General features: G+C 40.3%; 1 protein-coding gene across 1 annotated transcript in view; it reads left to right on the forward strand.

The window, feature by feature from the left end:
- COL6A2 (collagen type VI alpha 2 chain) overlaps nt 1-16,522 on the forward strand; it is a 95,830-nt gene that overhangs the window by 50,726 nt on the left and 28,582 nt on the right. The window contains exons 16-19 of the mRNA XM_086956236.1: nt 6,817-6,879; nt 7,402-7,464; nt 8,563-8,625; nt 14,838-14,888. Of these exons, the coding sequence (XP_086812362.1) occupies nt 6,817-6,879; nt 7,402-7,464; nt 8,563-8,625; nt 14,838-14,888 (240 nt within the window). The remainder of the gene's footprint in view (nt 1-6,816; nt 6,880-7,401; nt 7,465-8,562; nt 8,626-14,837; nt 14,889-16,522) is intronic.

Here is a 16,522-nt window from a genome sequence, read left to right on the forward strand (position 1 = left end):
CCCAAATTCTTTGCTGGTGAAGGGGGAGCTGAGTTTGGACACCAATGTTTAGGAGAGAAGTGTTTGGATTTTCCAAAGAGAAGGATTTCCATTTTCTCTGAATTGCACTTAAGATGTTTGTTGTGCACCCATAAGATGATATTAGAGAGACACCAGGCTGGGGCTTTCTAAGAGACCCCTATGTCTTGGATTCGCTGGAGAAGGATGTTATGTGAGATAGTATTGAATGCTGTGGAGATGTCTAACAGAATCAACACTTAATCAGTTGCAGCGCCCAAATTCATTTTAATAGTATCTGAGACCTCAAGTAGGGCCGATTCAGTGGAATGTCTAGGCCTAAAGCAAGATTGGTATACATGAAGCATGTTGGAATTTTTTAGGAAGGTGCTAAGTTGCTGATTCACATTTTTCTCGAGTATTTTGGTTAATATGGGCAGCAGGGAGATAGACCTGAGACTGGACAAGATAGTGGGATCTGCCAAAGGTTTTTTCTGTAGGAACCTGACAGAGGGAACTTCAGCTCTGGCTAAGGAGGTATTGAGGATTTGGTTAATCAGAAGATTTACTGTGTCAATGGCCTCATGCGGGATTTATGGTGAACAGGGATCAAGAGGCGAGCCTGATTTACAAGAAAGCTCATTTGCTGTGACGATATCAAGGAAATGTCTTCAACTGCAGGCAGATTTGTATAAGATCCATTGTGGGGAAGGCTAGAAACAGAACCATTTAAGAAGGCAGTCATAGAAGTGGGTGCAGAACCTTGTTGTGTGGCTTGGAGCTTTTCCTCAAAAAAAGGTTAAAATCCGGTCACAGAGGGCTTGGGAAGGCGGGATCTCTCGTGAGAATTTTGGGCTGCAAAAACATTTTAGACATGTTAAAAATGACTTTGGGGACCTGATTGGACTCTTTGATTATTGTGGTAATGTAAGATTTTTTATGTTGCTTTAATCAACTTACGGTATATTTTCTGAGCCTCTTTAAAATGGTAGAGGTCATCTGTGCTGTATGTCAATCACCATTTGCGTTCACATTGTTTGCAGTTGAGCTTTTACTCTAAAAGTTCTGGAAAGAGCCATAATTGGGAGTATTTTGGCCGACTATTTTTGGAACGAATGATAGGTGGAAGTTCTAAACTGTTTCAGTGACCCAGGTGTTGAAGGCATTGATATCTTCCACCAACTTCCCTTTGAGGGTCAGGGCTGAGGAGGACTTGCGGGCTATGTGGATTAGATTTAATTTCTCCCTATTTCTGGGGAATGGAGGGTAAGATGTCTATTTTGCAAGGAGGAAGAGTTTGGGGCATAATAATTATGTTAAGTGGGACTAGACACCCACTTAACATGTCAGGTATCCGTCAAGGATTGGGTGATGGGTGTACTGGATATCAGGCTGGAATGGTTAGTGCAGATACCGTCAAGGGTGTGGGCACTTAAGTGGCTTGGAGCAGGTATAAGTTTGGGGAGACCTAATATTTTTAGGATATCTCAAAGTGAGTTGGCATCAGAATTGTCTAGATCATCAAAATGGAAGTTGAAGTCACCTTGTAAGGTAAAATTAGCATAACAAACTACTGCAGGGTAAGTGCCTTCCCTACCATGGACAGGAAGCTGGTGCCCGGCCTGTAGGACAATACAGTAGGTACCCAACAAAGGATTTGTAGGAGCTTACCTTAAGCCAGAAGTCTAGGCTTTCAGCACCTTTGAGGGTATCCATGTCAAAAGAGCTTCCACCACACTGAGGGGAAATGAGAAAGAGTAGGAAGAGACAGGGAAACGAGCAAACATTGTGACATAAATGCAAGGCCAAATGAAAAAGGTTCCCTGGACAATACGGGGCGATTCACAGAACTAATCTGAGACAAAATCCTAAACGTACTACTTTTGGTATTCACAGAAGGCATTTAGTAGTAGTAAAGTTAGTATTTTGTCTTAAGTTAGTATTTTGTCTTAAGTTAGTATTTTGTCTTAAATTAGGATTTTGTCTCAAGTTTGGATTTTGTCTTAAATTAGTATTTTGTCTTAAGTTACTATTTTGTCACAAGTTAGGACTTTGTCTTAAGTTAGGATTTTGTCTTAAATTAGTATTTTGTCTTAAATTACTATTTTGTCTCAAGTTAGGATTTTGTCTTAAGTTAGTATTCGGTCTTGAGTAGGATTTTGTCTTAAGTTTTGGTCTTAAGACAAAATACTAATTTTAGGCAAAATCCTAACTTAAGACAAAATACTAATTTAATACAAAATTCTAATTTAAGACAAAATACTAACTTTACTAATACTAAATGCCTTCTGTGAATACCAAAAGTAGTACGTTTAGGATTTTATCTCAGATTAGTTCTGGGAATCAGCCCCTACATGTTCTGTGGGGTACACTAAGAGACTTTTTTTTATTTACCTATAAAAAGATTTATTTAGTTGTGTTTTATAATGTGCCACCTGCAACCCTTAGTATATTTCATTCCTACTTTTCTCAACGTTTACCATCCAATACTAGCAAAACCTTTTATAAATTTTAAAGCAAAGAAAACTAAAAGATAGTGAAAAGGAGTAATAGCAACAAGAAACAATTTCATAGGAAATTCGCCAACACAAGTAAGAGGAGTTGGCTTAAAATCTGAATGCATGTATGGATATTCGTACCTGTGAGAGTGTTGCGGTGTGTTTGTGTCTGTGTATGTGTTTGTATGTTGTGTGTTGTGTGAGACCAGATTCTGAGTCTGGTGGGTGTGTGTCTGCCGGTCTGACTAATGCAAAGCTAAATACAAAACGTTGAATAGTTAGACATGTTCCTCTACATGTTGTTTAGGCACCCATGTTGGTGGTCAAAATCAGAACCTAAACGAAACTAAAACATACTGTTGTGTAAGGCAAAAGAAAGACAAAATAACAATTAAAATAATAAAAGCACAAGGAAGAAAATTAAAATCACCTCCAAAAATTGTAAATTCCCTGATAGCTGGCGTGCAGCAGAGGTTGTCTTAATTTTTAAAAAGGGGAATAGATCTGTTCCCTCAAACTACAGACCTATTAGCTTAATGGACACCCTGCAAAAACTCTATGTCAAACACTTGTTATTTAGGATAAATGATTGGCTGGAGGAGTCAGCAATACTTTCCAAATTTCAGGCAGGCTTTAGGTCTAAGACCAGCACCATAGACCAGGTCTTCAGATTTTGTTGTATATATTGGAAGTATGTTCACATCAGGAAAGGTCATTTGTATGTAGCTTTCGTTGACTTGAGAGCGGCATTTGATCTTGTCCCTCGCAACTTGCTCTGGAGATCTTTAAACAAAGCCGGCCTGCCAGGGAGTCTTTTGGTACAAATAATTGAGTTACATGCTAGAAATCATGCCAACATTAGATGGGGTCCAAATGGTGAACTGACGCGTGACATTCCAATTGAGCGTGGTGTCCGGCAAGGATGCGTCTTGGCCCCCACCTTATTTTCTATATTTGTCAATGATGTTCCTGATCACCTGAATGCCTGTAGCAATGATTCACCTCAGCTCAACGGAGAGAGGGTGCCTGCGTTGCTCTTCGCGGATGATACCATCTTAATATCCCAAACTAAGAAGGGCCTCCAGGCACTCTTAAACTCCTTTAGCAGCTACTGTGTGATCAAAGGGCTAGAAATAAACGTTGATAAAACTAAATGTATGGCACTGAATCCTAGTAGGCCGGACAGAGGGAATTTGATCTTGAACGGCGAAACTTTAGGAACTGTGGAGAATTTTTCTTATCTGGGGGTAGTACTCGACTCAAAGTTAACATGGAAGGCCCAAATTGAGAAAAGTAAGGTGTCATATGCTCATAATGTCAAACCAATAATCAGTAAACTGAATGCTAGCACAAGTAAAAGTGTAACACCTGTACTTGAACTTTTTAAATTCAAAATCCAATCTGCCGCCCTATATGGGGCTGAGATATGGGGACCATGGGCCAGGGAGAGCTTTCAAGGCCTGGATAACAAATTCATGAGAACAATTGTAAGGGTTCCAACTAGTACACCATTAATTCCCCTCCAGCTTGATCTGCATTTTAAACGAACTGATCATCTGACCACCATAAGACCGTTAATGTTCTGGATAAGGATTTGGTCCACCCCAGAATTGATAGATTACAGGAATGGTCTTCGTGAAGTATTGAATCTAGACTCTTTTAATTCCATTCAATGGTTTGGGCATATTAAAAAATGGCTCATAATGCTGGGCTTGTATCCGTTTTGGGAAAACCCAGAGAATTTACCACCTTTTGCTAAATCCATGGTAAAAAGAGCCTACTGGTCTTTTATGAATAATAGGCATGCTCATGAAAGCAGAATTGGTACCCTAACTCAAGATTTCTTATCCTTCAAAGATGAACCCTGTTTTGAATCCTTTTTGGACGAAATAGAGCCCCCTGTTGCTAAGACTGTCTACCTGAAATTCAGGTATGGGAATCTTATGTTGAACTCTAACATAGAACGTTGGTCAAAGAAAAAAACGGAATGTCTGAATAGTATAAGTGGGAGATGTCCTATGTGCTCAGCTTTGTGTACGGAGAACGAGGTCCACATGTTGTTTATATGTAAAGCGTATTTGAAAGCTCGGAAAAGATGGCTTAAACCCATGTGTGTACTCCTAGGAACTAGATCTTGCCTAACAGCATATAGGATCTTAAAAACTAATACTGCCCAGTTTATTGTATTCAGTATCAGTAGGTTCCTCTATTCAGTGCATATTGTCCGAAGGAAATTGGGTCAGATGCTTTAAGTAGGACTATTTTATAAACTTACCTCTGCTGCTAAATGAATGATGTTTTAGAGTGACTGGTGAAAATTAATTCTGCACTTCATTTTAGAATTTGTTGTTTTAAATGAACTGATGTATGTATATTGATATGATCCTCTGTTTTATGCATGTATATATGTGTGTCTTTTATGGCCAATTGGCCGAAATAAAGATAAATAAATAAATAAATAAATAAATAAATAAATAAATAAAATCACCTCCTAAATACAAGGAAAAGAAAAACTGCAAACAATTAATAAAATGCTGCATCACCAATGAAAAGAGAAAGTGTGGAGCGGTGGGATTACTACCCCATGGGATAGCCTTTCATTACATCCACAATGAAAGTAAAGTAACACGTGAGAATAGGGGAAGAGCAGGGAAGTGTGATGGGTTAGTAAGCTTAGAGTGCTGGCAAGTCAGTGGCACATAAAAAAAAGTCTGGGTATTTGCTAAAGGCTCCCTTCCGGCAAAAACTAAAACAACCAATGTGGAAGGCAAAGGAAAGAACATAATAGAAATTAAAATTAAAAAAGGACAAGGCATATAATAAAAAGTCTAAATTAAAATAATGGTGGGGTGGAGCAAGGCATTTGTTATCACAAGGAAAAGGTCAACAGATTTATAAAATACTGCATTTTCCATAATGGAGGAGTCACGGAGATGTGGGATTACTACCTCAAGACATAGACCTGGAAACTAAACCACACAATAAGTCACACTTGGACTCCTTAGGAAACCCCACATAATAGCAATACATGCTCCTACAGGGGAATCATTCATGCATCTCCTACTTGCATTCTCCTAATGTTGTGGAGTACCTCATAGTTAGCCCAACCCCTATAAGGATTCCTGTATAATCACAGACGTGTGGACAACTGGCATCAGATATTTGGGGCACGCGCGCCATTCTAATTTCTACTGATGCTTGTGATTCTGTCAGTGCATGAATTACACTACTTGTCCCATCACTCTGTAGTGGGGGCCCCTTAAACTTGAGGTGAGAAGGAGCATGTGCATTAGGGTTGGTATTGGGAACGGTAAAGGGATTAAGGGTGTATGTTAAAAAGTGTGTTGCAGTGGGTTAGAGTGAGAGTATGAGAGAATAGCCTAAGACACTCCCACCTGGGTTAACTAAACCAAGGGCAGCACTTCATGAAAATCAGCAGCGCTGTATTGCTCATATGGTAAAGAAATGAGCAACATATGCAGTAAAAGTTGATCATCGATAATACCATGAGTCACACTCTTGCTGTAAAAGCTTCTGAAGGCATTTTAGCAAACTTCTAAGCATTGCACTTCAGAGTAAAGGCAAGCCAGTGCTTCCTTGCATGAAACTTGAACTCGTGTACCCCTCCAGTAGAAATGTAAACACCGGAACAACTGTCCAAGGGAAAGCTACATAAAATGTGTAACTTTACAATAATTATACATCTGATGTATGAATACCATGTAATATCCCGTTTGTCCCTTGTTGGTGGTCAATTTCATTTGGACCTAGAATTCCTTGCAAACCCAGTTGACATTATTTTGGTAGATTTGGCTTGCATGAAAATCTGGAGCTTTGTGCTGTTCCTGCATAAACAGTGGGATAGGGATGGCACTGCATTACTCGAAACCACTGTGGATTGTAATAGCATCAACTTTTCAGTACGAAAAATATCATCTACTGGAACGTTGATCAGCACTACCGTTTGCACTGCTTCGTGTCACGCGAGCCTCGCATTAAATGGTAGAGCCTCTAACTCTAAATACTGTGCCTTTTAGATGGTACGGAAAGGAAACACTTTATATCAGTATTTGCATTGAAGCCTTGAGTCTTGTTAGAAGGTCCATGAGGAAAAGTGTTTCTAGCTGTAAAGCTCAGATCTGAGACAGGGTCCTCTTGACGATGATGCTCCCACTGATCTTGTACTCTGACCTTCTGTATCTGCGGAGATGATTCCCGGAGACTCAGATCTCAGTCTTAGCCTGTATCTTGGCAGGCATTTCCGCAGGTGGAGGCACTGAGTCTCAGTTTCAATACTAAGCCCTCTTTTTTAATTTCACAGGGAGACCCCGGCAGTGACGGACCCCGTGGTTTAGGAGGAGAGACTGGAGCCAAAGGATCCAAGGTGTGTTTTGATAGTAAAGCCCCACCTCATATGGGATGAATTGAAGGAGCTCCAGAGAAGGAGATTGTGTTGTGGCACTGGGTCTTACACTAAGAATATGTCGCCTCTTCTGAAAATCTCTCTTATTCTGACATTGTCTCTTCAATACTTAGAATGTCTCCTGGACCAAGACTGTTAATTGCGCTAAAAATGTGAATTCTATTGAAGGGGTCTCAGCATGTGTGTCTTGTATTAAACTGCCTACTACATCTCTCGCACTCTGACTGCCACTTACACCAAGATTGTATTTAGTTGTGTCTTCCACTATTGATCTGGGCTGAAGCTGCCCTATGTATTTCGACCTATTATCTTATATAAGTCTATGCCCTTTGTATAGGGCTGTATCTCTTGTATGCAAGATGTGACTCACATTTAGACTGTAGAATAGTTCTCTTTGCAATTAGATTGAGGCCATTGCAGGGGTGGGGGCACAGGAAGGCGTCACAGGGATGTAACTGCTGCTTTGTTTTCTCTTTTGTTTAGGGAGAGCGAGGATTGCCTGGTCCTAGAGGTGCCCAGGGTCCACCAGGGGAGGCTGGAAGAAATGTGAGTTACATATATACTACGTGGGACTGTCAGTGAGAGTGCATCAAACCTATCCGATACTCCTATAAATTGAAGTCTATTATGTAACAAGACAAAACGTTACCTATAGTAAAAATCAAACACAAGCTTAGGTCTTGAATCCTAATTATAATCAGCCGCAAACCTAAGCGACAGTCATCCTCACAACCAGGCTACAAACTTCCTCTAAACTCAGGCTCAAACCCCGTATGCAGTCAGGAGTACACCCACCCTGCATCCAACAAGAAGCCCAAGCTTTAGCAGGGCCACATCCCTGATACAGTCAGCAATAAATCCATTCTGTAAATCCCAGGTAAAGGACCAAAACCCCTAAGTAAAGGTCAAACTCCAGCTACAATCAGCACAAGCCCGAGCTACAGACATGAATTTAAAAAAAACAATATAATATCAACAATTTTTAAATCCAATAACTTAACCCCAGCAACAACCATGCTTAACCATAAGAACAGACAGACATTCCTAACCCAATGAAGTGCCACTGCAAAGTCAGTGGCAGCTATGACCCACTCCAGAAACAGGTAGTACCATCCCCGTATACCATTTACCGGCTCAAGCTCTTGCTGCCTTAGCTGAAGCTACTACCACCTTCACAACACCTACTATTAACCCATCAATAATCCCTGCAACCCCCTGCAACAGGCACTTCCCAGATCCAGCAGCAGCCTCCAGAATTTCCAGTAAGTATTGCTTGCAGCTACAGCCCGAATCACTGGTGAACCATAACATTTGCAGTATGCTATACTGAACAATTGAAACTCAAAACTCCAGCATCAACCACTAGCTCCAGCACTAACCACTGCCTTCGTCAGCAACAGAAACCTCAAGCCCCAGCATCAATCACTGCCAAACCCAGAAGCCATCAATTCCATACATCTATCAACTATTGTTCATCCCAGCAAAAGACACTTCCAGCCCCAGCTTTTGCAAAGAAGCTACCATTCACAAATACTCTCAGTGATAACTCAAATATTTTCATTGCTATCCCATTCTCTGCCTCCTTTGATGTGGTTTGCCAGGTGATAAATGTTAATTCCCCTGCCTTTCTCTCCTTATTTGTAGGGATCTCGTGGGGATCCAGGTGATATGGGAGAACGAGGAAATCCTGGACCCCTAGGACCTAAGGTTAGTGTGTATGTTTCTCAAGCTTAGATTCATTACAAGTAGGAAGGAGGCGTGTCTTGCATGTCACATATATGCAAAATGTATGTGACAGACCAGAGTCATTGTATGTGAGGATGTTGAGGTACCCATGCTGATAGCTTCACATCTGTGTCTTGGGTGTGGAACTCCATGTAGGAATCATGTACTAACCTTATAAAATCTCTATAGCTCCAGTCTCAGAAATCATAAGGGACTTGTCCCAACAATGCATGAAGAGTGAATTTTGGCACCTGCAAGCTATGTTTCGCAGCCATTCAAACCAATCACTGACACTACTGTCAAGCAGCGGCCTAACAGGCAAACACCATACAATATACATCCTGAATTCAGGAGTCGTCATCCTTTTATTTCAATCTTTGACCAAGATAAGACCTAAGAACTATCAAAATATTGAAATCTATCACAGGAAATTCTAGTTCTTCCATTTGATTATAGAATTCAGAACCTATGATCCACATGGCATGATCTGTGTGTGTTCCAGTAGGAGATACATCTTTAAATGTGTCACTTGAGCTTTGACATCTAAAATATTTCTCACAGTCATCTCCTTTGCGATTAGCCCCCTGGACTATTGGGTCAGGATAGATTTAATTGGCCAATAATGCTTCATAGGAGTGTGAAATTTCATTTGTTCCAAATAGGCCAACACCCTTTGCAGCCAAAATGGGGTTGTCCATTTCCCATTTATAAGTCCTCCCTTGGCCAGAAGTGCATTTAGAAAGTTTATTTTAATAGTTTCATGAACATAGGCCACAGTTCACCAAACAGTTTGCACACCTAAATATCACCTATGTGGGCAAAAAGTTGAATTTACGTTAGGAAATCTAAAAGGTTTAGTCAAGGGATCGGGATCAGGAAGTTTTATGACAAAGGAAGCCCCCTACAAGCTGGAAATTCTGCAAATATGAGATTTATGCAGACATACATTTTGGAGTACTGGGTAAAATAGAGTAGATTAATGAAGTATCGGGGGTATTACAAAATCATGAAATACCCTCAAAGTATGAGATATTGCGATTTTGAATAATATTTCAATGGTAATTCATTCTCTGGAAAGACACACAAATATGCACATACAAAATATAATTGTGTTCCATGGTGGGAAAGGGTGTGAAGCACCACCATTTCTCTTGGTTCTTTTGGGAAGGTGGTTTCTGAAAATGTAATACGACTACTTTCCCTGAGGAACGACACTTGTATAAGAGTGTCATAGATAGTTTCTTATGCTTCTCCCGCATACCACTGATTACTCAGGCAGAACAGAAAGTAGCACAAATACCAATTACACTAATTATTATTGGCACAATGTGGGCATGTGAACCTTCTTGTTCTCTACTGTTAGAGATGTGTATTCAGCTTCACTAAAGTTACACTTTACCTAGGCCTACTCTGTCAACACAAAAGGAAGTTATTACATCTCAACTTCACAGTACTGAAGTTTATGATCCCTCGCCTGAGGCATTAGATGTTGGATATTTACAGCTTCTTCAGGCCTGTATGCAACCCCTAAAGGATGCCAGAAATCCTACCACTAAAAAGTGCTATGCTGCTAAATTCAAATACCTTGTTGTGTACTGCTCTAGTCTTCTCCTTGATCAGTTAATAGCTACAGTACAGCTTATTGTTTGTTATGTTACACCTGCAAAAAGCAGGCTTAGCTTACACACTGGTTTGGGTTCATTCAGTGGCCTTTACTGCATGCCCTTAAAATAGAGAACATCAGTCTGCCTATGCAATGCTTTGAGCTATTACATTTGTCTCCGCTACAATTTCTATTGTTAAAGACTCACAGATAAGTAACGTTTTCATTTCCAGCGGGGGAAAAAGGAAAAAAAGATTTATACGCATTTCCACCTTAAATATCTCAGTAAACTGGTAAATTTTAGACCTGAAAATATATGCTGCTTAAAAATAAAGCATGCACAAGAAAGTATATTGGTGCTTACGATAACACCAACAATAATAATAATAATATTTAAAATGTAATGGCAGTAATTGTGATATTAATGAAAGCGATGATAGAGATAATAACAAAAGTAACAAAAATCTAATATTGATCAATGATAATAGAAAAAGAATTTTGATAATAATGCATTGGGCCCGATTCATGAAGGACCTCCACACTCTTGGAGGCCCCACAGTTATGGGAGTGTCTACAAAACAGCAGCATTATCGCAATGAGATTTAAAATTGTGGAAATTCTGCCCCAGTGCGGAGAATCCCCCACGGCTGAGGAGCCCCGGCCACAAGTGCAGAGGCTCTTTGTGAATCAGGCCCATTATTTAATTATCTATAGATTTATTTTTTAACTTAATAAAGAGAAGACCACAAGACGAGCCAGATCTTGAGCGCTATACCTCTAAGCTATAATGCTTGATAATACTATTGCTTACCATGCAGTAATTCAGAGGGCAACTCGTCATATTTAAGGTGGAGATGCCACTATTCAAGAAGGTGTTTGATCCGAAAGACGCACATTTCCATATCCCTATCCACCATGCTCATAACAAGTACCTATGGTTTATAGTGAGTGGACAGCATAATCGGTTGAAAGTACTCCTGTTCACGGTCACTCTAGCCCAAGGGTTCACTGTAAGTACCATCTTTAACCTCAACAGATCCAACCTATCCTATGGCACAGTCTTAATGCTGTCACATGGAAAGCATGCCCCAATCAGGAGAGGTGATGGCATTTCAGCAGCTACTGCCTCTTTTTTCGTGCAATAATTGTAAGAACAGTAATGTAGCTCTTGGGTATGATGACATCATACTTAGCAATTGTTCGGCATGCCAGACTGCTCGTGTGCCCACTCCACAGTGCCTTGCCAGTCAATGATAGCAGGTGGAGGGTAAATGGGAAAACTAGTGTTGATAAAGGCCAACTCTCAGCACACTCTGCGGTGGTGGAAAATCAACAAACTGTTGATAGGCGAACCTTTTGTAGACCTTCTTCCTCAGCTGACCATTACTACTGATGCACCACTCCTGTGGCGGGGCACACATTTAAACAATATCACTGTTTAGGGTGCCCAGACTCCTCTTCGTCAGGAGAGGCACATCAATGGCCTGGAACTCATGGCCATCTCTCCGACCCTCGAGGCTTTCTACTCCATAATATGAAGCAAGGTAGTTATTGTATGCCAGGCATGACAGCTATGTACTACATTCAAAAGTAGAGGGGTACTTACTACCCTCTCCTCTCAGCATTCACTCAACAGATATGGCATTATGGTACCCATCACCATGCACACCTTCTGACAGAAGACCTCCCACAGCTGGACAACGATTTTGCAGACCGGCTAAGCAGGACACATTAACAAGAACACAAGTGGAAACTCAATCTGCACTATGCACCATGGATGAACTGATCAGGGATATTTGCCTGCGCTTTTCCACCTCTCACACTCATTCCATATGTGGTCAAGATAATGAGGAAATCCTCAATGACTCTCATCCTTGTGGTCTCAACTTGGGCTAGACAACCATGGTACTCAGTGCTGCTAGAAACATCCATCAGCCCACTCCCAATCAGCCCAGATTTTCTCACTCAGCAACTGGGTCTAATCAGGCACCCAGGCCCCAAACTGCTCAACTCTGTCATTTTGCACCTGAGGTCTTTGGATTTGTGCACTTACACCTTCCAGGCTAATGTAGGGCCATCTTGTGGGAGCCACGACTTCTATGATGTGCACTTTTTTCACTCCAGGGTGCATGCGTGCGCACGCACACTGCTTCCTTGAACCTTCCAGAGTCTTTAACGTAGCATGCAGGCCACTCCAGAAAAAATTAAGAGCCCTTTGTAGTTACATGTGTATATTTTAAAAAGGCACGTGTGTCAAATGTATTTTATCTCTTGTGTGATGACAGGCCAAGGAAGGTAAAGGAATCCAGCTGAGGAGGGGGCAGACATGTCCTGCACTGTGATGGAAGCAAGTTGTGTGATTAGCTAGAGGTGAAGAACAAGCAATGGTCGGGAGGGGGACTTCTGAGAGAAAGGGAAGGCAGCTCTCGACAATAAATTAAGAATTAGTGCTGAGATGAGTTAGTGGTCTCACTTGCTCTAAGAGCCTTATAATGATAGATGTAAATCTAGATAATGCAAGCATTTCTTTAACATTTCACCATAGCATATCACATTACATCAAAAGTCATAGGCGCTGGAAGTAGGAATGCAAGGGGTGCTATAGCACCTCCACCCAAAAAAAGAAAACAACCATGCTGGGGTTTTGAAGGTGAATAAGCAATAAACATGCCTGTACATTTTGTTTTTATCTTGTCACATTAGCTGGGTACCCAGAGACAGAGGGCAAATATCAGACTGTCTTCTGACAAATTACTAATTAATCTTTTAACTTGGAGAGTGGTGTTTACGTTTCCTTCTCTGACTGCAATTTTAGAGTATTTAGTAAAATGAACTATGTGGCAATTTTGCTGTTGTGGCAGGAAAGACTGTAGGGTGTCATTTTTTCTAACACACAACAAAATGTAAGTATTCATACATGAACTGTACAAATGTTTTAGAATATATCAGCAAGAAACTTTTTTGGGGCAAAATCTGCAGATTATGCAGCAGATGATGGATTATGTTGCAAATGCAGCAAATCCATATTTATGCACACAAAAAAACACAGGCGCAAAATCGTATATTTCCAGTGGCCCTGCCTTAAAAGTACTAGTCTTAACTCCAGATATGAATACCTTGGAAGGTTACATAAATAAATAAATATAAAAATATATATATATAGAGTATTTAGTAAAATTAACTATGTGGCAATTTTGCTGGTGTGACAGGAAAGTCTGTAGGGTGTCATTTTTTCTAACACACAACAAAATCTAAGTATTTATAAATGAACTGTACAAATGTTTTGGAATATATCAGCAAGTAGGAAAGCCCAACGCTTTTTTTATAATTCGGAAGGGAGTTGGAAACAAAGATTGTAATAGGATCAAAGCAAAGCTAGACACTTTACTTGGAGGTATGCTAATGTTAAATATTCGATGAAACACGATTTCCACACAGTATCCTTTGTGCACTGTATAGCGGCTATATCACTAAAACGTCATGTCTTTGCAAATTTAGTAGCCATTTCATTCTTGTTAAGGATAGGAGCAGAAAGCTGAACTAAATAATTGGGTGACAGAACTTAAACGTGACTTGTGTAATCGGATTTACTTTCTCTCCTAAAATGCATGGTTATTCACACCCCTTTTCCCTTCAATACATGGAGTCAGGCTCACTTAGGTGCACAACTTCGTCAAAGTGCAGATGTCGAAAAACGAATTGGAATTCATGTTGTGGTTATAAAAGAATGCTCTTTGCCACCCTCTGTTTGTGGTGAAGTATATTAAGTCGTTTGAAAGGAAGTTCCCAGCCTGCATTACTGTTGATGGTAGATAGATACCTGCTCATCTGTGCCACAGCGTCCAGGAGTTTAATAAATAAACTGAGAGACATAAATATTTCTTCAGCATTGAATAACTACAAACTGCCACAGAAACAACACTTCGCGTGAAAGGAATAGAAAAAGTAATCATTGTGCTTCATTAAAAGTTAAGTGGTGTTCTGTTGTAAGATTGGGGAGCTGCATTTAATTAAACTAACAATAGCAGAAGGCCTAATTCACATAAAATGGAGTCGCAGACATCCTATGTATTTCATAAGGTTGCTCTTTATTTTTAAGATTCACAAATTCCTAGATGTTACACACCTACAACTATGAGTGGGTAGATTTCTTTGTAGCTGCCCAAGTCTAAAATGTTGAATTTGAAGTACACCAGTTTATGTTTATTAGTAAGGAAATTGTTTTCTCCTCCCCTCCCCACAGAATACTTTCCCAGGTGGAGTAATTTGCTCACCTACAACTCCCTTACACTTTGGGGGTGCATGGGTGTTTTCACACCTAATTTGTACATTTAGCCCGGTTGTTCGTGTGTGTAAATGTCCCCATGTTTTGTCATTTGCAGTCAGAGATGACACCCTTTGCCCAGTAGTAGGAATGAAAAATACGCTGTAAGAATTATTGCAATGCATGTACAGGTGTTTACAATTACAATATTTTCTAGAACGCCTAGGTTAATAATAAAATAATTGAAACAAATATGGCTTTATCTGGAGTACGTAGGCTCCGACATGATGATTAACACATGTACATTTCATTTTCCCTTTCTCACAGGGTGATCGTGGCAGACCGGGCTTCAGTTACCCTGGATCCAGAGGACCACCGGTATGTTTCCACCTCATTTTATGCTTAGCTTGAGATCCGTGTTTATGCTCTATCCTTGACTTTGATCCACATTGCCCAAGATTCTATTTCTATAGTGCATTAATATCCTGAGATTCATACCCATATGGTCTGTGACACATGTTCATCTACAAGCATTCCTTATTGTGTAGTTACGTGATAATCTGCATGTATGGACTCGTGTGCCTGCTTTAATGTGACTGTGTTTGAGATGCCTGCTTCATTTTATTTCATGCTTTCTTTTACTATAATTTACACAAAAGTCTTCAAAGGCGAACATTCAGTGCGTTACTTATGCAATGCTACAAATTTAACTCAAGGAAGTATACATTGTTTAGACTGGTAATTCTTTTCAAGTAAAGGCACCAACAAGATGGTACACTTTTTTCAAGCAGCGTTTAAAAGAAAAAATAGCGGTGGAGTGAACAGAGGAAAGGAGAGGATTAGCAAATTTGGAAGAATTTCCTGGAAATAGAAAAGTTTAAAAAGAATATAACTGAACAGCACAGAAGATAGAATAGCTTTGGGGCGGTAACCTGGCCAGATAGGCTAACATAGATCAATAATAACCAAGCATGAAAGGAGTAAAGAGAGAACTAGTGTTTTGGCTGCTTGAGACTGTGGAGGTCGTGATCATCTGCAACTAATACATCTGGCACAAGCACATATGGGAGATCGAAACAAAAGGGGCGACAAAGAAGGGGAGCGTTTCACAATAATACCACTGGTGTGTACAGATGCAAAAAAAAGAGAAATAAAAGAGGAGAGAGGATGCGATGCATGAGGCAAGGGAAATATCAATTTCAACAGGATTGAACGGAAGCAAGTGGGTGACCATCCATGGATTGGGCATTCAAAGTCACATGGAGATGGTGTTGTGGCGGATGGGCTTGACGAGAAGAGAATTTTAGTAAAATGTAGGCATCATCAGCTTAGAAATGAAAGAAAAGACCAAAAAAATTTAAAAGAGGAAGGAGCAGATGGAGAAAAGGGTAAGCAGCACTGAGGCTTGCAAGTCCATGTGGCGGGGAGGAAATGAAAGCAGAGGTTGGGCTGGAACACAAAGTAGGAATGACTACAAAATCATGTAGATGAAGAACCAGATGGGAACAAACACCAACGTGCTAAATGAGGAGACTGTTTTAAGAGGATGGGTTGGCCCACTGTATCAAAAGCAGCCAATACATCACGATGAAAAAGGAGCAAAATAAATTAGACGTGTGGCCAGTAGATAATGTGGAGCAGTTTAAGTGAGTGGGAAGATCAGAATTCAGACTGCAGTTATGAGGGATGATATTGGGAGTAAGGAAAGACAGAAATTTGGGTAGGGAAAAAGAGAAATGAAGTGAAAGCAAGAATTAGCCAGTCGAGGAGACACTTTGATGGAGCCACAATGACTACATGCTTAAAAGAACTGGGGAAAAGACAGGCAGTAGGAAGCAATTGACTAGCAAAGTCAAATAAGTAATGAGACCATGGTATATCTGGGGATTGGAGCAATATGAAGGGGGCAGAAAAATAAACTGTTGTACTGGCTGGTCTCAGAAATGATAGGGCAGAGTCAGAACTTAAGTCAAAGAAAATAAATGAGGGGGAAGTCGGCAAAGACGAGTAAG

This window comes from Lissotriton vulgaris, chromosome 2_1 (assembly GCF_964263255.1).
Source record: "Lissotriton vulgaris chromosome 2_1, aLisVul1.2, whole genome shotgun sequence".
Lineage (NCBI taxonomy): Eukaryota > Metazoa > Chordata > Amphibia > Caudata > Salamandridae > Lissotriton > Lissotriton vulgaris.